We start from the raw sequence: 23,181 nt of genomic DNA, 5'->3' as shown, positions 1-23,181 counted from the left end.
ATTTATAACAAAGTGGAAGCAGAGTACAGTTTCTAGAGTTGAAGACTTGAGAAACAATGTTGTCAACAGTACAGTATTCTATAAAAATCATGCCAACTCAAACTTCTGCCAACTGAAACTTTCCAAACTTATTTTATTAAACAGCTTTAGAGGATACAAACAGCACTGTACTCATTTTGTGCCCTAAATGTTCTTTGAATCAGTTCCATCCACCACCAATTCACCTATCTCTTTCCTTCAAAATAGGAGGTTAACTTCTATGAGGCTGTATTGTGGATAGGACAACATCCTGTCCAAATCTTTCACCTGGAGATAACCCTAGACACACTATCAATACTTTCTGATTCATAAGAAGAAACACCTTTCCAAAGTCATTTGCTAGAGGTTCACTTGTACAGGGCCCTTCAAGATTTAGCTAGAATCTGCATTATGCGAGGTCCATACAGGTTTTTAAAAACTGAAGAAAAATTAAGAATGGTCTCTTGATTACACAGATCGTACTCAAGAGTTATTGTATTAAAGCTGAATCCCTAGACATCCTGAGACAATTACTCTGAAGTAGGAACTGTATGACTCATTTAAACCTATTTTAATATTGTATAATTTAGTAAATATTTACATTTATCATGTAACATTCTGAAATGAGAAGGACAATCACACTATGAGTTTCCACAATCTACAAATGACTTATTGTTCTGTTGTCTCAAAAATGGCAATGGAGACACCAATAATATTACTTCAAATTCAATCTTTGAGTCTTTCACTAGGCAGAGCCATTATCCATGCCTTCCTTATCCCCTTGTTCTTGTATCTTCTTCATTACAACCTATTAATCAGCTTATACAGAAAAAAGTGTGGGATTTTTTGTAGGTTTGGTTTGGGTTTTTTTTAAGACACCTTTGTTACGTTTACAAGCATCCTTCCCTGGACCTTGAAGTTTAATTTAATCCTCTCTGGTTATCCCATAAATACTGACATTTCCTATCATCTTTCTAAAATATTTAACAATTAAAGTAAGTGTACAAAAAGCCAAATTCTCTTGTCTGTAAAGTTTAAACACAAAACTTGGGTAGCAAATAACTAAACCTACAACAGACTAACCTAAAACTTTCAGAAGATTTTCAAAGCCACTCCATGCTTTTTTAAAAATTACTCCCTATATTCATCTTTAAGACTAGAAGATGTGAAAATGAAAACTTTGCTTATGATACGGAACTGAAGGAAGTAGATAATTGGGATTTACCAAATTAAAACTAAGATACACTAGAACAGCAGAAAACAATGGAATCACACCACCAAAGAGAACAGGTACACTTACTCCTACAAAGCTTAAACTACAAAATATTCAGCCTGGAGAATAGTATTGAATCAGTGCTTTTCTGCCAAATGAGCTCAGAGAACATATACGTCACTTCTCAAGCCCAAACTCCTGAATGTACAAAAAAGCTGGTTTAAGTTTGGATGAAGAAACAATTTTAAGAACATTTAGGATTAAAACTGCATCCACCTTTCATGCATTTACAGCATGAGATATTTCAGCTGGCTGACTGAACACAAAACTATTCATCTGCAGGGCTAGTTTTCTATTGGGTCAGTCAAGCCAAATCACTACACGACCACCAGAAGACTACAAGAACACATGGCAGAAATTGTACAGAAAAGCAGCATCATTCCTTTTAGTGGCAGCTCACTACTGAGCAGTGTTAGCTTTAATACCAAGATATACCCCATGATGGAGAAGCAGCAAAGTGTTCCTCTTAGTAACATTCCCATCAAAAATCCTGAATTCTCTTCTTATATTCCAAATTCCTTGATAAAACCTACATCACTGCTAGGAGGCTAGAGAATACCCTGTTTTTTCTTACAAAAGAAAAAAAAAGAAATTACTTTAAATATGAAACAGAATTAACAGAATCTCCATAGCTTCTGTATTTCTGATATGGGTGAATGCATTTGTAATTTAGACAGAAACATATGGAATTATACTTCCATTAAGGAATTTTAAAATGGATCAGGAGATGTTTTTACCTATCTCACCCCTAAAAAGGAATTATAAAAATCCTAATTCAAAGTTTGGCTTTTGGAATCCTACCTTACTTCCAATCAGCTAACTCTCTCAGCCATGTATTCCTGAACAACTTTATAGTCTCAACATCCCTGACAGCAAGCCTGGAGATGTCTCCCTGCATTTCTTCCTCGTCTCAAGTAAATATTATTTGGAACAGTTTAAATGCTCAAATACCTAAAGATTAGCATCTTGTAAGTCTTATGACTGACATCACTAAACACAAGTATTTTATATAGTCCACTGTGATATAACATCTGTGTCCTAAACTAATTCAAACTTTGTAAATCTGAACAGAATGTCCCAGATTAAAAAAAAAAAAAAAAGAGAGTAACTACTTGGATTTTCAGGCTGAAAAAAGCAAACCTCCACTGTTCTACACTTTGTCTATCAGTCACACATTGCAAGTGATATATGTAATTGATCTTAGGAATAAACATGCAAGAATCACTTGGACAGACTACAGCATAATTTAACCTTTTCTAAATATTAAAAGTAATCTTTGAGGCAATAGTTCTCCATAAACTGGTTCAAAAAAAATCTGCTGCAAATACCACCAAACATTAACTATACAGCCGTAACAGTAATACATCCTATAACTTTTGCTTTTAATCGTAGATGAAGGTCTGATAGGAACAGCCCAAGCTGCAAAAAAGTGTCATCTTTAAAAAAAAAAAAAAAAAAATCCTGCAATAATACCAAAACTGCAGTAATAATTTAATTTATAGATAAAGGAAATCATTGTGTGATACAAGTTAAATAAAATTTTAAAAAACTAAAATAAAATCAAAAGATACAGCATTTGAAGACAAAAAAAGATGTTGAGTACTTATATATGTACATATTAAAAATGAAACCTAAAATTAAACTATTAAGATAACACTAAAAATAAAGCTTTAAACTTCACTACACTTCCTCAGAATAATAAAAGTTCAAAAGTACTGCCCAGACATTAAAAAAATGTTAAATATTGGAAATTAGTTTGTCTCTGGAAAATCAGTGTGCCAGGCCTAAATATGTAACTTTGTCACTCCAGCTTTTAGTTATTATTTCGATCAGTAAGTCATCCTATAATGGTGACGTCCTCACAGCTGTGCATAAGGTTCCTCTAATCGTAAGATGAGTGGGACGCTAAAGAAGATCTAGGAATCTGTTTTAATTGATCCTATTACAGTAACAAAGGCAAGGTCTGCCACTTTGAAGAGCTGCTAGGTAATAAAGAAACTACTTATTCTATCTTGTATCTCTCTGTTGCTTTGTCATCTTGGCACAATAAATGCAACCCCTTTTGAAACATGAGCAATCTTCAAAGGACATCTTCAAATGAGAGCAACAAAAGGGGCTATTACCCAAAGCTGGAGACACTATGCTATAACAGGACAGGTTTTCTTAAACCACATTTTATCTATTTTATAACTAGTATCACAAAATGAACTACAAGTATGATTTAAAGCTTTAAACAAGCCAAACTAGCTGGAACCTTAAAACAAGCAACAATAATACTAATTTATCTAACACAGTCCTTGAAAGAAACATACAGAATTTTAAACACAAATAATTAATCTCTCAACAAACACAGACAGATGTTCACAGACAAGACTGCTGCTTTTTTGCTGCCACACAGACTATCTACCTCACTGCACAACTGCAAAAATGGGACGGCATTATTTGGCAGGAAATGATACTGCCTCTGCATTTCCTATTCATTGTTTACACTCCTCAGGCTTTTACTTGTTACATTCACAGACCCTCTGCATTCATTATTTCTGTACACTCATAACTCTTTATTTTGTTTTAAGACAAACTAGTCAGAGAAGCCTCTCTCAACTTCTGAATCCAAGGAACCTTTCCTACAGTGCCTTTGGAGTAAGTTCAGGACCTCAATGAGACCGCATTAAGAGAGACCAAAAAACTCAAAACTTACAAAAACCACTGAAAATATTAGCGCAAAAGGTCAAAGACAAATTGCACCAACAGAATCCAAAGTACAAACTGAACCAGGGGAAAAAACAAACTATGATATTTCTTTATATGAAACATGGCATATTGAGGAACTTTAGTCTTAGCACTTAGAAGGAAAGTCTCTTTTGCCTAATTCAGTTCAGGTAATGATCTTATCCATTAACGTTTAACCAGAGTTATTTCTATAATCCTGTTATGGTCAGTTAGAACTTATGTTATGTGCCACTTTCCTACAATACTGTCCGTAGACATTTTACAAGGACATGTTTACCTGTAATTATGTAGTAGTTAGGAAGGTGTCCTTTCAACTAGAATAATTCTAGTTTTCTTCTAACAATATATTTTGAGCCAGGCAAGAAGTTCTACAAGTGTATCTTTGCAACCACAGATGACACATCATAAGGCTGAAAAAACTCATTGCAATCCATGAAGGAAATTATATCAAGATGGTAGTTTTAGTCAAGCCCCATATTTTGAAATTAGGAAGAGTTACGTGCAAGAATAACAATTGTCCGCAAGACCAAGGTTCTCTCTCTTACGTACTATCAATTCAAAAACAAACTGTAGTGGCACAATAAGCAACAGCTTTATTGGAACATTCGTGCAGTAAAAAGTCTACTATGGCTTTCACGCCATTAGCCAAATTTCAGGGAGACTTTTAAATCAATATGAACATATTAAATAGCATTACTTACTATTAGGCAAAGAATTCTAAAACAAGGGTTTTAAATGCCAAGTTTATTAATTTATGAATCTCTAACAGAACACAGGAATACTATTCTATACTCGCTAACAGTGACCGCCCTTTGTTCAGTTACATAAATATCTACTCAGAACTCTCCAAAAGAAAGATAATGCACAGTCCCAAAGAAAATTATTTCATTAATATAAGGGTGCATCTGCTTCAAAAAAGAACATTCAAACACCATTCACATTAATCATAAAAACCATTTAGGAATATTCACTCCTCTGGAAAGGTTGCAGAAAAGTAGAGTAAAATATTACTGAAAAACATTGCACCCCTCTCTCTGTTCAGAAAAGCCTCTGACAACTGCCTTAACCTCCCATTATCGTATCAACAGACGGTGATGTACAAGAAGTCAACCTGGAAATTCTCCAAGAAAAGGCGAGAGGTCAAGCTCAGAATGTTGTTTTTCTACTGGTTCTGAATGGTAGCCACATCAGACACTAACAAAAACATTCTGACATTTTGTACTGTGTTCTTACAGGTATGCCACATTTACACCCCAGATAGCAGTATGAAATGTAATTTGCACATTCACTGTATGTTTGTATTTCTGTGGAAAAAAAAAGCATTCAGTTACAGAACCAAAACATATTCGAGCTTTCCTCTTGCATTTTCTCATATATAAAACCAGAGTTCTGGAGAATTTCACGCTCCAACAGCAAGTCTGGATATCAAACAAGGAGCCCAGGAGATCCTTAGGAATTTTATTAACAATCTTTTCTCCTTCCATGTTTCTGACTTCTGGAGCTGAAGAATCACTGCTGAAGCAGCCCCCTGAATGAGGAGTTTAAAACTGTAATTATGTGAGAACACTGTATATGTCAGTGCTATGAAACAGCCGTATGCAAAAGCAGTCTTTATTCAGCAAGTTCTTTGCACTTCCTAAGGAACCTTTCTTCTCTATATTTAACCTTGGGGAGAAACTTTAACAAGATCCAGTCTTCTGGATCCAGGATTCCTTTCATGTGTTTATATTTATAGTACATCTTTATCATCCTTTTTCAGAGACAGCACCACAGTATTTCTTCCACTGTATTATGTGTCCTCTTTTCTATGACTTTGTGCTCTTGCCTCTCTACTTCTATTTTGCAGATTCATCTTGATCATCACCTTTTCATAATTTTAGAAACATTTAAACAATTTTGTCATTGAACTATATGCAATTCCCAGATGTTTAAGTAGTTTCTTTTCCAGTCATCAAACAAAGTCAGTCTTTACTTCCACATGTGATTTTCAAGCATCTTCAAATCTCTGACTTTTCACCACCATCAGATGGCCCTGTTGTATCTTACACACTTAATTAAACAAGCCTCCCTGCCATTGGCAAAAAAAAGAAATACCCTTCTATGCTAACACAGGTTACTAGCAAGCTTAAATGAAGCCTGAACATTTTCAAAAAGGAAAATAATTTTAGCCTACTCATGGTTGTGATTACATTCTTGCTAACGTGAATGTAATGTAAAGACGTAGTATTGTTTTCCTTAAGCTGTATAAATCCCTGCTCTCCTTCAGTCCAAGTATTAGCCAGCAATGACAGTTAGCAAGCAAGCCCTAGAAGGGGCTCATGAATAGAAAACTTTTCCTTTGTTTTCTCAATGGTAACAGATCTGCACAGCATATTCGTTATTCCAGTCTAAGACAGAGTTAACTTGTACGTAATCTGCAACTCTACTATCCATCACGCATCGTATTTAACAACTGATCTACTCTCTTCCTCCTTTCTTCTTTGTTCAGCAACACACCTAGCACTGCAAAAAAAATTTACTTCCAGGAATATGAGCATAACCTGCTCAGTCCCTAACCAGTAGGATTAATCAAGAACGTTACTACAGAGCTGCTGACACACGGCAAGGCAACAGAAATACAGACAGTTCTCAGCAAGGTATTAACTTTAAAATTACTGTTTGGTTTAGACCTCTCTACTCAAAAATTTTTGGGTAACAACCACCTCTGGGTATAAAATGCATATATATATATTTATATATATAAAAATATATAAAAAATGTATATTTATATATATGTGCTTTCTTTTTCCTGTTATCTCTAAAAAATTTAGGCTACTGTTTTGAATTTTCTGTCAAGAAATGAATTCATGACTTCCCCTTAGCTTCCTAGGCTTACATTTCTGGATCACTTTTTAGCGTAGCTCAATGTATGTTTACTGTCTGTTCATAACTCATTTACTCTGTTATTCTAATAAAAGTCTTCCATGGTAACATCCTACTAAACACTACCTCGAAGAAGAAACAATTAATTCAAACTTTCCAAGGTAGCATACAAGACGCAAAATTTCGACACTTTTATTTTTAACACCTTGGATCAGACTATGCTATACCAGTAATAGATCTGAGAATTTCATAATATTATTTTCATACGGAAAGTAAAATTCATTTTAAAAGATATCACTTTAGAACAAGCAAGTAAAACCAACAAAAACAGAAACCCTCATAATTATAATATTACAGGATGCTCACTGTAGCAAGGAACAAGAATATAAAAATGAGCCAATAGTTTTAGGCACTACCTATTATTGAACTATTCGTGACATGAAAAACATATATAGATAATTTAAACTGAAGTTTAGAGCATGACACTGCAATTTCCAAAGACAAATGACACAGAGCTGCACTGCAACAGTGAAGTACTAAGAAAGTAAGTTTGTTTCTGGGGGAAACAAACCCCCCCCAAGGTCAGCTTTATACCTTTCTACTGTGCCAGCTTTAAAAACATTGAAGTTTGGCAAGGTCTGCTGGCTTGGATATTATACGCAGAGAAGTTATGCCTTTCTTTTTGACAAAGCATGCTACATTTCCAGAGGAAAAAAAAAGTCTTTATTTCTCCCCGTAAGAGGCCAGTACTCTATGTAGCTTTTATGTAGGCTGCATCATCAACTCATCCATTCTCTCTGCAGCTGTATAAAGAAGTTACACACTGTGATGCCTAAAACTGCATAAAAAATAGAATATTGGGGCTTTTTTCAAGTTAGGTGTTAAAGTGATTAAAAAGTTCAAATCATTATGCTGTAAGTCCTGCAAGCTGATTGCATTTTACAATACAAAACTTATGAACCAACAAATTCTGGACTACACGCTACCCTTCTCTTTAAACAGATCGTCCTCTTCGTCTATTTTCCATTCTCTCAGACAATTTTTATGTCTATTATTTAGAACAAACAATTCATGAGTTTCCTGAAATTAACAGAAGTACAGCCATTGTTGAAGAAAGTGCAAGCTCATGCAAAACAAAACAAAACCAACCAACAGCCCCCCCCAAATCAAACCAACCAATCAAAAAAAAAATTATTAAAACAAAAAAATCATACCTGACATGATCCCAACTGTATAAATAAGAATCCATTCTCTTTCCCTAAATTATTTGCTTCATGGACACTGAGCTGAAAGCTACCACAAAATAATCATCTGAACATTCAGCTTTCCAGATTGATATTAAATTATTCTTAGCAATACTATTTTATTCTAAAACAATGTTTTGCAATTTTAAAGAAAGCCTTTAACAACATTAAAACAAGACATTTAGGCATTTGATGGTTAAACAGATTTAAATTTGAAGCATTAACCTAAATATCCTACAGCATTTCTAAGAACTTCACTGAGCTGCCATAATTTCTGTCAGCATATGTAGTACTGAATGACTAGTAAAATACCTGAATTGAAACTATTCCAGTCTAGCAGTTTGTATGATCTTGTGTTACCCATTATTCCGACAAAGGCTGAGTTCAAAACAGCAAATTAGTAGATCAGTTATAGGAGCAGAATAGTGAAAAAAAACTACCAACAAGAACACAATTGACAACACCACTCCACAGGAACTGGAAAGACACAGACAGCAGAGTTAATAAGAGGCTGAAATAGAAAGGGAAAAAAAGGAGCATGCTATAGCAATCTAGCACTAGGCGTGATCAAAGTGTACAGCATATAGCAATTATTGTCTTATTGATAAGTTCTCAATCCACCCCTTCAAATGTTCTTTCCTCTTCTACGTTTTCCTGTTTATTCATTTGCCAGTTTATTTGCTTCCTTTAATATTTTAGACTTAGCTGACTCACATGCTTAGTATGATCATCACTATATCAGAAATTCTTTTTCTGCTTCTTCACCTGCCCTCCCATAGCCATGTGCCTTCACTCCCCCTTTTGTTTTCATTGTTTTGCAATATACCGAGTTCAAAGTATCATGGATCTTACATTCACTTGTCAGGAGCAGTCTACAAGTCCCACAAAAACACTGCAAAGAGCCACTTAGTTGTGCAAATATGCATCTCTATCTTCTCTTATTTCTTATCCTGCTTTCAGACAGTTGGTAAAAATGAAGGAGTGCATAATGCAAGAAATTAGTTTTTAAAACTTCTGAGCATAACTGATTTTTTTTTTCTTTTGTCTTAAATAAATTTATCACACAGGAAATTCTGCATGTAAGGGACCTGTACCAGAAATCTGCTGAAAATACAGAAGCCTAAGACAACTTTGTGGCAAAGAAAGGGAGCACCCACATATAAATTATACTTTGACATTTCTCTTAATCTTCTCTCCACTGTGGAAATAAATCTTAAAAATAGGAAAAAAAGAACATTGTGTTCTATATGCTTTTAAAAAAAAATCCCTTTTTTTAAAATTCAAATTAAATCTCAGATTTTATTTCATGTTGTCAGTTTATTGAATCTTTAGATCAGCAACAATCTACCTGCTTGCAGAATTACTTGCCTTGGGCCACAGGAAGAAGAAAGAAAAGGAAAAAAGATTTTTTTTTTAATTGCTTTTAAAGATGCATTTGCACAAACTTTGTTTTATTACTCCTGACCAGTGCATGCAAAACCACTACAGCTGCTATTTTTACTCTCCTCTGTCTGCGTTTTTAAGTGTGCTGTTAACTCCAACTTTTTACAGAGTATTCCTTGGCTTGTCTCAGTGAATATAACAAAGTCTTCAGAGTCAAAAGTCACTTAATTCTGATGTCAGAACTAGGACATGCAAAATACACATGTTCCAGTACTGGGGTTCCCAGGTAAATATTAAATAAAAATCTTAAAGGACTGTTCAGTATATGTTTTTAAGAACAGAAACAAAGCTGTAAAGGTTTTATAAGAAGAGGTTAAAAACATGTACGGAGCTAAATTGTAGTCATTAGTCCTTAAGGATTTCAAGGAGCTGAAAATTAGAAAACATTCATAGTTAAGATCGAGTATTTCATCTTACTTTTGTTTGAATGGAAAACTTGCATCAAGTTTTAATAGTAAAGGAGTGGTAAAAAAATAATTAAGCCCCCAATAATTCAATGACAGTTTTTAATGCAAAGTTACTGGATTCAAAGTACTTTATTATTTCATTAACTTGCTGAAAAGTTTCTCACTAAAAACATACCCTCTGAATTACCATTATTTTTCAAGCTTAAATGATTGTCTGAAAAATACTGCTTTTAACATACGTTGTTAGAATAGATTTGTATCTATCCAAATACTGATATGTTATAAAGTTATAAAGATTAGCAGTACGTGATCATTATGACTGGACTTGGGCAAGGAAGTTGTTACTGTGTTAACATACCAGGATTGTGAATGCGATCCAGGAGCTTCACAGACCGTGCACTGACAACGCCACCAACGTGGACAAGGAAGCCTGGTGGAAAGGTCGTCAAGGTAAAAAATGGAAATTCCTGTTATGATTAAAAAGAAACATTAAATGACTGCTTACCAACCACTGCTGATTGCCAATAAACATGCAGTGAATTGCTAATTTCCCTGAAATACAAGCAAAGCAGTTACATTAGGCCAAACATGTCCTTCAGGCTTACTAAGCACTATGTAACCATATGTCTTCATATACCCATAGTATAATAAAAGCAGAGGTATTATACAATGTAAGAATACTTTTCCCCCATAGAGTTGTATCTTGGCACAATATTAATAAATAATCAAAACTTTACACATTTGTGTTAACAAAGCCTCTATTGGTCCACTTTTAGGATGGCAGCTAGACAACATAATTTTACTCTCATCAGCTGATACAAAGTAAAGGAACATTTTCCCCCATTTTTTAGGTCTTATTGTTACAACTGACTGCAGTTTGATCCTGAAGCACAGGGTAAAACAAACTGTAGTCTTGCAAGAAGGATAAATATCTTCTTACAGGAAAACATAACTAAAAAATACTAACGGACTGCTCTCCTAGTGAATATCCATCTTCTAGAATAAAGCGTAGGTCTTTGAAATACAACTCTAAGTTCTTAAACTAAGGAAGTTCACTTCCAATTCATTTGCATAAATTAGTTTTTACCAATTCATAATTAAAATGAAGAATTACCAAGTTTCAGCAACTACTCAAAAATGTAGTTCATACAAGAGGCAAAGTAAGTGATAACAGTAATTTTTCATGCCACACATGATGAAGTAAAACAGTCATATTCAAAGGAGGTGAGCCCAAAATGGGAAGCTTTTATTTTCTAGAGAGACATTCTATGGAATGTCTAATATACACATGATAGCACACTCACGGGGGAAAGGCAATAGATTTATGTTCAGCCATTCTAAATGCATAAAGGCAAAAAAAGAAAAATAAAAGAAAAATCATGCAATCATGGTTTGTATAGTCATGATGATTGGTTAAATGGAAAAAATAAACACCATAATTTTATATGAGAGAAAGTACAGTATATATTCCTTTCTCACATAGTTGAAGCACTTGCAACGTACAGTTCAATTGAGCTTCTACCTAAACAGTGTACATGCTGCAGATTAAGCGAGGATCACGGTTCTTCCAGCAATACATGGCATGAAAAGTCATCTTAAACTAAAGTCCAATGTAGATTTAAAAATTAACACCTCAGAATTATTACCACCCTTGTTATGAGAACTCTTACAACTTTTAAAAGGTCCTACAAACTTCAAGTTTTCTGAATTTTCGTTTGGCTTAGACTTTCAAAATTAAGAGGCAAACTTTGAAATCAGCAACCATAGCATCAACAACCAGAAGGAAAAAAAAACAACAAATAAAACCACCCCCCAAAACACCAAAACCTGCAGTCGTGCCTTATGATGCAATTAAAAAGCGGGAAGATTTCATCACAGGACTCTGCAAACCTGCTTGACTAATCTGTCTTCAGGAGCACCGATGGATCTCTAGAGAGGGCTAGAGAAAAGATTCCCCCGGAAGGTTCTAACAGATCACAAAGTACTTTGCAGGTTATCAGAACAGTCAGAAAGCTCTGACTACAACATAGTCCGAACTCCTTTTTTGCACGTCTTTCATGCCAAAAAATGGAAAAAACCCAGTACATCAACACTTCGTTTAGAACCTTCTTTCACCGGGGCTCTGTAGTATCAACTGTTCAGTGATTCACAAGTATACTGGTAACATTTGTCCCTGTATAATTCCATGACACTCATTCTGCATAACTTACATTTAAATATATCAACACACGTTTGCTGTCCCCTGAATATAGTTATCCCACATCAATGACATTAAAAATAGCTTTCCCAGAATTATAGAAATCAGTGTTTACTGCATATGCCACCTATATGAAATTCCATTAAGCCATTTATATTTTATACATACATATATATACTCACACTTACATTGTGCTAAAGCAGTATGTAGTGAACAAAGTGAACAATAATCCATGCTCTAATGCATAAGCAAATCCAATGCTTTTTAATCTTACATGGAGATTCAGGAATTACTTTAATTTTTTGTTCATTTTCATAAGTCTGTGTACTGCAAGTAATTTTAACATGTTTAGACTTCCAGTTTGCCTGATTCCCTAAACTACAAACCAGGAATAAAACTTTAAAGTAATAACATGGTTTTGCCTCAATCAATACACTCGGGCATATCGATACTTGCAACTCTATATTATGATACATGCTAAAATTAGACCTATGTTCTATCAGTTAATTTCAGCCACAGACAAATCTCAGTAACTGACTCACTGAACCATTCTGACATGCTCTTATTCCATTAACAATGTCTCATTCATTCTGACGCAGATGGAATTCCATCACTATGTATGATGGCTTTTTTTTTTAACTCCTTTTTTGCTTTTTTAAGCTCATTTAGAGGTTTGGGGTTTTTTATTATTTTATTACTCAAATACAAGTTCCAGCCTCAACTGCATGTGGTAATCTGTAACACTTCAAAATTATAAAGCTATACTTATCGCATGGAAAACAAGAAATTCCATCAAAACCAGATGCAGTGTTTCCATATTACAAATCTCCTCTATTACTGCAATTTGCAAAGGACTATCTTTACATCAAGGTGAAGCAAGCACAGAATATTCCCATGTGTGAGAATACACGATGATCTTAAAGTTTCCAAGCTACAACTGAAGATGGTCAATCATTTTACCAATACTAATTCACTACACCATTTCACAGTCATTGACTGCATAGACATTGAAAGAACTGTCACTGGTTTAATCCTTGCAACTATATAGAGATTTTATAGTTGGCATTTGGGGAAAGTTTGATAGGATCACAATAAAATCCTCATAATATTTGTTTAATACAATGTTTTAAAATGTTTATGTATATGCATACATGTATTGCTAGTATTCTTTTTTAATTACATTTCCTACAAAGACACACAAAATAATGAACAAGCACATGGAACAAGGCTACACACACATATCATTTGGTGTTAGTGTCAGCTGAAGCAGTTCTCAGATTCCCTTCCAGCCATTCACTCATTCCCACCATTGTACCACTCCCTCAGATAATGCTTGTAATGCTCAGGTATGTTCATAGAGCTTTTTGGGCTGAACCAGAGTAGGGAACTGGTCCATATTAAAATACTGTTAATTTCCTGGTTGAATTATTTTTAGTCTAAGCACGTTTACTGTGCCATCTCACAAGATGGCCAAACAATCTTAACAATTTTTCTTCAACTGAACTGAGGGGATGGGCTGGACAGTAAAAAGAAGTCGCTGGAAAGAAAAATTGCTGAAGCCAGCATTTCAGCCAAAAGAATCACACAGAGAACTGCACTCTAACACAACAGTTATCTAGCAGTGTTCTTCAGAGATGAAGATCAATAGATCTCCATTTTGAAAAGGCAGCAGTAAAGATCTCTCAAGCACTTGCAGAATGCAAACGTGGAGGAATAAAACAGCATTTGTCCAAGTTGAGGTCAACAGAGATATAAAATACCATCAAGAGCGGCATTTGGCCATTTCTACAAAAACATAGGCTAGTTTTTTGAGATTAAAATAAGCTCAAATATTCCCACTGACAGAAACATACCATATACATTTATAGAAAAAAATATACACAGAGATAGCTGTGCTATATATACACCTGCTATCAACAGGTGTGTTGGCGTGATAGGTATCCTATGAATTACTAAAAATATATTAATGTAAAACATAACACGTATGTGAGTTTTCCACGGCTGGTGTATTTTCCCGGAAGAAAGAGAGTAATATTACCCTTCAAACAAAATCTGTTCTGGTTTGCAATTAGGGTTATTTAAGTGACACGTTAAAAACACATTTGATTAAAAAAAGCTGTGGAGACAAACAGTTAAATGAACTGGTTTTAATATGCCTTAGCATTACCATATATGCAAACAGACTGAACTAAGACTCAAAAGAACTTACTATACATCTAATACATGTGGAAATATATTATACATATTGAATTTATTCTTTGTTTTCCCAAATAAGTGCTACCCTAACTAATCCAGACAGGTAACTAGACTACACTATGTGTGCAATTTTAAAACAGACAAAATAACTTACAAGGGCTATTCATTATAGTTACGTAACTGAAAAAAAGGTAACTGTAGCAAAAACACATCAAACATGGTATTTTCAGAAAGACAGTATGAACATATTTTTTGTATCAATTAACAGTCCGCATGCTTTGCTACATCATCATCGTTAATAACAGATTCAACATGTTTCCATCCCATTTTACAGTAAATTTTTTTTTCCACTAGACAATATACAGGTCTCCTCAAAACAACGTGCAAATAATTCAAGCTCTAAAAACACATTAAGTGTTCTTAATTTACATTTTTAATTGTTTTTAAAAAGCTTCCTAAGGAAATACCAGATCAGCCATGAAATGTCTGAAACGCTAGCAGAGCGGTAAACAGAGAAAAGGCTCTTTTTAAAGCATTTTTTTTCAAACTAAAACATTAAAAGCAAAAAGCCATGGATTTGTATTTAAAGAGAAATTAAAATTTTAACTGAAATGTATCAACATGCAAAACACTAAGCAAAAGTATGCCGATCTGATAAATGCTCTTAAAAAAAACCCAGAACAAATATAAACAAAATCCTGCATAAACAAGATTACAAAGAAATCTGCAAAACCCCACAAAAAAGAAAACCAAAATATTTCAAATAATTGTCTAGAAACCCTCAATACAAGAAAAAAGGGCTACAAAAAGAGTCACACGATGTTTTGGAACATACCCGCCTTCTACAGAACCTATGAGGCGATCCTCCCTTAGCAACGGATAACACAAAAAATGAGAAGAGAATCATCCACTTACTCAAAATAGTAGCTATTCACTTATATTTCACAGATATAGCTGATTTTATTTTCAACAAACGTATATGGTTCTACGTAAGTAGTTCAGGTAGTCAGAAATTGTAATTAAGCTAGAATTTATTTCTGAATAGGAAAACACATTTCTTCCTTCAAGACACCTCACTAATAACATTTTGACAAAAGCAGTATATAATCTGTAGAAAAAAAGTTGCAAGGACTCATTCCAAAATTTAAACAAAGAATTAAAAACATTATTTTTATTATACAGCCTATTCAGCATAATAACAGATGGCATTTTTAGTCCTACAGAGGTTCTTAAAAAACCTGTAAATCTATAAAGCCCTTTTATTGCTTGGGAAGTGGTTTAGGTTTGTGTAAGTTACCATTTTTTAAAGGCTACATGCACACCATTTCATGTAGTAGAACGAAGGCTAAATTATGCACCAAATCTATTTTTCAAAACTGAAAGTTTTCGCAATTATAAATGGGATTTTCACCTTGTTTAAAGCTATTCCAATGTTTCTGCATTTGGCTTCTGTAAAAACATAACTAAATACATGATGGTAAAGTATTAAATTTACACATGCATCACTAACTTACAGAGACTAAACAGCAGTAATTTTTGCTATAACTGTTTCTTGTAACACCAACTGTAATCACTTGAGTGCTGTGCACGTTACAGTTACTTCCTCCACTCTTTTCTTAATGGTTTAGTAATATATTAAAAATTAAATAATTTGTGCATAAAAACGCTATTAAATGTTCAACATTTCTAGTAAGTTTTCAGACCTAAAAATTACACATATTTTTAAACAGAAAGTAACAGGAAACATTTAACTTACTACAAGCTAAATTTTCACTTTAGTAGATCAGAAATATAAGTACAGAGTGCCTTACCCTTTGTTCCAGAGCTGACTGAGTCTGTTGTCTTAAAAGAGTTTTAAATGGCCCCCCTTCTTTTCCAGCACTCCCACTGCCCATTCCTGAAGAGTATCAGCACAAATGACAGTCAAAGAAACATATATTATAACTTGTAATCAAACTTTGATTTAAAAATATATAAAATAGTCATTGAAAACAGTCAAATTATCCCCATAATTTTAATTTTCAGAAAAAAAAAACGCTGAGCATCAGTTTAATTTGGGTTTGGGGGGGTTGTTTTTTGGGTTTGGTTTTCACATGATAGCAGTGGGTTTTTTAGCATTTGGACAAAAACCTCATGATCCAAGATCTTTTTCTGCTGTCAACCTGAATTAAAAAAAACTTCAAAATACAAAGAGTTTAAGACCTGGGCTTGCAATTCTTTCCTATGACATAAACCTTTTTTTTTTTTACTTGTTACTATTGGGAGTTTTGTCTATGATTTCAATATATATCTACCTTCTCTGCTTTTCACAGAAAGTTTCTAAATAGTCAGATTTCCAGCCCTTACCAAAAAGGGCTGCAAAGTCACCATTAATTCCACACTGTTGAACAATGCCTCTCTGCCACATTACTCTATAGTAAAGTATTTCTCTGTACTATCATTATCAGTTAAAAAAAAAAAAAAAAAAAAATCTGGCTGAGAGTTTCAGAGTAACTAAATCACCTTTCCTAACCACTGAGAGGAGACTGTACACATAATTACAGCAGTAGCTATATAATGCATGATTGGGACTAAAAAGAAAATTGCAAAGGCAATGCACATCCTTAGATTTGAAATATAAACTCTGAAAAAAATTACCAATTATTTTTATTTACTTTAATACCTATGCAATGAAATATTCACTCACCTGATTCATTCAGATAAGCTAAGGACTACTGCTCAGCATTTAAAATAACCACACTTATTTGATTACTGTATTTGCACACATATAACCTGCAGATTATCTGTAAATGAAAATAAGAAACTCCAATTTTGCATAATATGGGTAATTCTCTCTTTCCTTCTTTCATGTATCTTACTCCCACCCCTACCCCCCAATATAAGAGCTTTTCTGAAGCGATGGAAAGCTTATTAGATACACAAATACCTTTGCTATTCAATTATCTGTTATCAAGCAACTGTACTCTTAACCGAGTGTGTCGAGATGCAGGTTATATGTATGACAGTAAGTTATTTGCTCTATGGTTAGAAATCACAAAAGTAAAAAATAAACACATACCAAGATTGTGTTTTTCCTAAAGCAAACACAATGCTGGTGAATCAGATTTTCTTGGTAATATTTCATGCCTAAAACCATACTATCATTGCTATTTCTTGTATCTAAAAACCATCAGTGCTAACTTGACAAAGCAAAAATAAAAACCTAAGTTGTATAGGAAAGCACAGGATAAAGAACAAAAAGAAGCGTCAGGAGCAAGATGAAATACAAACACTACAGTGCAAACAGTTACGAATGAAGCCAAGATTTTCTTTTATAGAATTAACAATTCCTTGCTAGTTTCCTTTTTCTTCTGATCAAGCATCTAATAAACATGAATGAGATTGTACATATACATTGAAGTGCAGTTATTTGTTTTAACCAAAGACTGGGAGATCTGGAAATAATACCGGACTTAATGTTGTACGTTAATTCATTCCTAGTATTTCCAAAAATTGCTAAGCTATCATTACCATATAATTATATATAAAAATACTACAATTTTTAACAAATATTTTTAGCTGTTCTTGGATAAGGAAACAAAAAGATTAGTATCTGTATAGTCCCATTGAACAAGATTAAATTGCTTTTACTATTTGGCATTGAGTCTAAACATCATTGTCAGGGACTATACAATATTAAATACAGACAAACATAGCATAAATACTGGACATGAAACAAACTCAAAAAATACAAACTTATCAAAACAGTTTCTACAGAAAAAAGCAGTAGTATCAACTATTTAATTTAAATCCATGAAAATAATGCATGTCAGTGAAATGGAAAAGGAGGCAGTACAAATAAAAAGTTTGTACGGGCTTTGTTTAAAAGATTAATTTAAAGAGCGGAGTTGCTAGTCATCTGATAGCCATTATTTCAATAAATTATGTATGTCTTAATGAGCAAGTGCTTGTTCCATGCAAAATATAGGAACAACAAAGTGAAGGGAATAAGGGGGATTAAAAAAAAAGTAAATTATTTTAGTCCAGTTACCAAAGGAAATTTTGTGAGGGAAAAGGAGAGCGTTCTGTAGCATAAACTACATATGTTTCAAATCCTATAAGAAGTTCTGAAGCTGTTTCAAGCTTCTGAAGCAGACAGGAGATGGTATGAATAGTCATGTAGCCAGCAGTTTTCAGAGGCTAATTGAACAAAAACATAGGGTTATAGAAGGCTGTGTGTTAAATGCCCCCGTATCAAATAACAACAACATTTTCTTAAAAGTTTGTTTAAAAGGCCATAATAGATTGATCCTACCAGAAGCAGCCAGAAGCAGCTCTTCAGTGAAAGAAACACTTTTCCTCAGAACAACTGGGCTGACATGGCTAGAGTGTAGAGGGTTAAGGCTAGACCCCAAGAGGAGGAGACAGGACTTTTTAAGATGTGGGGAATCACAAGAGAGTGTAGGGGAGCTGGGAAACAGGAAAATCCTAGGTCCCTGTGGGGAAGGTGCTGTGGAGGAAAGTAATAGAGACAGAGAGATGTAGATTCAGAAGATGACTAAAGAAACAGACGGAAGAAATCAAAATGAAGCATTTTTTTTTTTCTCCAAATGAACCAGCACTTATTGCTAAATTATTTCTCAACATACAAAGAAACGGAATGACAATACAGCTCCACAATGTGAATGAGAAGCATGTTCTCAAAAATCATGACCTGATTAACTGTATTTTGAAATTAATTTTTTAAAAGCCATGATAATCTAACATTTATTTTAAATTTTATACAAAATTTGATAACAAATACTATGGAGTAAAGGCTAAATAACAGTCTTCTCACACACTTAATCTGATTACTTTCATTATTTAGGTATAAAAAGTTATTTTCCAGAGAAGTCATGGATTTGTTCTATGATTTTTAGTCATAAATCTTGTAGAATCCTAAGTTCCGACAAAGAAAAGGAGTTCCCACCTTCTCCATTTCCTCCAAACATATACTATGTCACATCAAAATGTATTACCTAATTAAAATGTCATGCTTTTTGTCAGCCTGATATTCTGTTAGTTTGCAGTCGCATAAAATATATCACTATTCATAGAAGTCTAACTTCAAACCAAAACAAGCTTTCTCGGCACAGAGTAATTTCCCCTCATATTTAGACCAGATATAGACCAGAATGGATAACACAATCACAATTGTACTTTATAAAAGACATTAAGGTAATATTCTCCTGATTTGGAGCTACTGAAAACTAGATGTTTAAGCAGATCCAAGTGTCAATCTCCTCTATTTAGTTATTCATATCGTGAAATTGTGGTATCTGCACTCTTCTTCCAGCTTAGTCTCCATCTCAAACACGTGAACACACTAGCTACCTGACTGAGAAATAAAGAGGAATACAATCTACTGCAGAAACATCAGAAAATACTTCATTTTTCACATCAGCCAATCTGAGTAATGGGTATCTCAAATTTGATAATGTTTAACGTGTCACATGAGATGTTTGCTTTTTTTTTTTAAAAAAACACTAACATCACCAACTTTCACACTGAAATACTCCGACTTAGTCTTAGGAAATGAAAACAGAGGTCTAAACATATACAGTGAATTGTTAAGAACAACACACTGAATTTAGTATGTTATGGAAGTATCTTCTGCACATCATCAAATTTTTGGTAAATGGTAAAATGACTCAAGAGATACTGTCCTTTTAAGCTATTAAGATTCAAAATCTAGCATGTAACACCAAGATACAGAATTTTTAAATGCAACCAGCAAATCCTCTTAAGACAAGCTTCAGTAGCAGGGTTAAGAGCTGCTGAAAAGACGGTGCCAGTAAGCAAAAGTATGCCCACTGTTAGCTTTAATACTAAAAAGATAGCTAAAAAGTATCTTTATATACTTGAAAAATCCCTAAAAACAAGAGGTACCAATTACACAATCTGTTTCAGTTCTGAATGAACCGACTAAAGATGAGAGGGCCCATCCAACTACCTAACATTACCAGGAGTGATACAAGATTGCTGCTTTAAAACCTTGACAAATTCACAGTGAGTTACCACCTTCAGAAATTCAGAACATTTACATCTATAAAGATGACCATCAACATTACATTTAAATCCTTTACACGACATGATCCTTACCACAGAAAATCTGATCAAAAGAAACAAGTTTTCAAATACTCAGTAAACCAAACACATTAATTTGTGGTTCTCCTATATAATAAGCATCCAGTTATATTTATAGGTCCTTTAAACAAGTGACCACCATAGGTTACCCACAAAAGAGTTATCATTTACACAAAAGGACAAAAAAAAAGTGTGCTTTTATTTGTTTGTTTTTTTAAAAACAGGACAGAGAAAATAGTACTAAGAAAGACAGCTTCCTAATTGGGAACATTTTTTGACAGATATCTAGGGAATAAAATGGATAAAATATTTAATATAACTGCATTTTAATGCAACATTTAACTTATCTGCTTGGAAAAATTCTTGAAAGGGGTGCTATCAAGTAAAGCTGAATCAACTACTTTAAAATGCTTAAAAATTGTCTAGACTAGATGGAGACAAGAATGTTCTGAGCTTCAAATACCACAATTTAAAACACCATTTAAAAAGCAACCAAACTTCTATAAACAATTCTGCAAAATATTTTGCCCTACAGCAGCAAAACTCAGGGCATTGGTCACATAATGGACAGTAAACAGGCAATAATTCTTTGAGTTGTGCTGACATTATTACTGACATGATTCTAACCACAGATTAAAAAATAAGGAGGGAGGAAACAAATTGAAGAAATGATAGACCCATGGAGAAAGAAAAATGCCTTTTGAACATGGCTGGAGTGTAGCTTAAGTTACTTTCAAAAAGTATACTGTGTATGTCAAGCCATTTTCATATACCAAGGAGAATAAAAAGACAGCAGCTGCTATATTTCTAGTATCACATTTGCAAAAAGGAGTTAAAAAATCACAGAGAAATGTATACAATATATTTATAGCATAATGCATTAGGCTTGAAGACTACACAGTTTTAGTAACACTGTCCTTAACATATTGTGGTGAGAAATGTACTTCCATGATTTGTAATATGAAATGGAGGAAATAAGAAAAAGGCAATTACTTAGGACTCCCTTAATGCTCTGAGATGTTTTATTTCTACTTGAATACAGTTGTGTTACAAATGTCATTTTAATGTTATCCAGAATAGTGGAAATATAGGCAGGATTTAAATTTTCGCCCTACAGAAATCCTGTCAGGCTTGAGGTGGGCTATCTGAAGTCTCCAATTTCCACATCATTTTGATAACTTAAATGCCAAAAAGCAAAAAGGGGTTGAATGAAAATACAAAAAGAGAAACACAAATTAAACAAAAAGTGGGTGGAAGCGCCTTACCAGTTTTGGGTGTCAAACTCAAATCTGTGTCAGAAGAAGAGGACTGTCGACTGTAGGACTTGGAAGGTGAAAAGGAATAGGTTTGGTTTTTCAGAGGGGTGGAGGGTCCTGATGAATGAGTATTGGGATTGGGATCTTCATTGAAGGGAATCCTGCCAGAAGAAGGTGGAAACATATTCAGTAATCCTGTGCCAAAGGACCTGGCTGACAGCAGCATGATCCAAACACCAGGATGGGACTGGGGCAGGGCCAGCAGCTATTCCTTAGGTGCGAGACTGGGGATGAGGCCAGAGGCAAAGAAATGCTGTTTTACCCATTCAGCATTCTACAGATAGATGCTGATATCTACAATATAACAATTAAGCCAAATGAAAGGCATGAGATGTGACAAAAAATTATATATATGCAAAAGAAAAAACTGAAAACAGTTTATGGCTTAAAAATCTGGTCAAATACACAATGCTTTGAGTTAGTTTAATAAAGAAAAAATGATTTCAAATTATATTTGTGTTTATACATATTCATACATTTATGTATATACACACATATGCATTTTAAGGGGAGGGAAAAAAAAATGTTTCCTTATCCTATAGCATCAGCAGCATGCCACAGCTAAAAACAGAGCAAAGAGGAGCATCTTTATGGGAACAACTATATTGACAAACAGTTCACTTATGCACAGATTGACTTACCTGCTCTCCAAAACCATCTCTTCCACAAATGGCACATACCCTTCCTATAACCATTTTAAAACCTAAATACCGTATTTGAATTATGCTTGAAAGCAATTATGAACTCCAATCAAAACATGATTTCCTCCAATGACTGTAAAATAGCGAATGTTCCTCAGATACATCAACTTATTTTTACTTAATTTCTTGGAAAGTAAGCATGTTAAAAAGAAATGAAGAGTGTGGCTTTGTGGAAGAGACTCTGACGCATTTTCAAGGAACTATTGCCTTTGTTTCAGCAGCTGCACACAGAGTAGTTCTTCACTGACAATAGAAGGTGTCTCCATGAGAAAATGAGGGAGAAAAGATGGGTGGTACCTGCCTACACTGCCTGCCTGCCTGCACTTTGCGACCACTGTGCCTGTGGCCTGCCTCTCCCCAGCTCTTGAGTCTGAGCAGTCTCGTACCAGTGTAGATGAGAGTGGGAACAGACACAGAGAAGTTCTGAGTAAGTCGTGAGCCAGTAGCAGTGTGAATTGGGCTGTTGTGAGTCGAGCGGCATCCATGGCTTGGCGGATGAACCAGCGGAGACCTGAGAGAATTTGCAGCCAAGGTGGAAGAAAAGAAAACAATACATACAAACAGGTTGCAAAGTTATGTTATTAATTATTTCAGGGAAGTTTAGCTAGAGGAGATCTCTTACTTTAAGCAGACTCTAAGAATTTTAATTCCTCGCATGCAAGAGTCCAGATGAAATAAAAAGAGAGAAA

The 23,181-nt window shown here is 34.2% G+C and overlaps 1 protein-coding gene across 30 annotated transcripts in view; it reads right to left on the bottom strand.

The window, feature by feature from the left end:
- The window catches only part of C2CD5 (C2 calcium dependent domain containing 5), a 69,536-nt gene that overhangs the window by 32,559 nt on the left and 13,796 nt on the right, over window positions 1–23,181 (bottom strand). For 8 of the 30 annotated variants that reach the window (XM_076342917.1, XM_076342906.1, XM_076342926.1 and 5 more), the window contains exons 8-13: window positions 21,741–21,892; window positions 18,665–18,859; window positions 16,182–16,267; window positions 15,206–15,238; window positions 10,336–10,444; window positions 8,440–8,505 (exon numbers count right to left, since the gene is read on the bottom strand). In XM_076342917.1, coding sequence (XP_076199032.1) covers window positions 8,440–8,505; window positions 10,336–10,444; window positions 15,206–15,238; window positions 16,182–16,267; window positions 18,665–18,859; window positions 21,741–21,892 — 641 coding nt within the window. Of the gene's footprint in view, window positions 1–8,439; window positions 8,506–10,335; window positions 10,445–15,205; window positions 15,239–16,181; window positions 16,268–18,664; window positions 18,860–21,740; window positions 21,893–22,878; window positions 23,004–23,181 lie in introns of all 30 variants that reach the window. The other 22 variants (XM_076343046.1, XM_076343063.1, XM_076343110.1 and 19 more) reach the window with 12 other exon arrangements.

This window comes from Aptenodytes patagonicus, chromosome 1 (genome assembly GCF_965638725.1).
Source record: "Aptenodytes patagonicus chromosome 1, bAptPat1.pri.cur, whole genome shotgun sequence".
NCBI lineage: Eukaryota > Metazoa > Chordata > Aves > Sphenisciformes > Spheniscidae > Aptenodytes > Aptenodytes patagonicus.
This window is presented reverse-complemented; position numbering and strand designations above follow the sequence as displayed.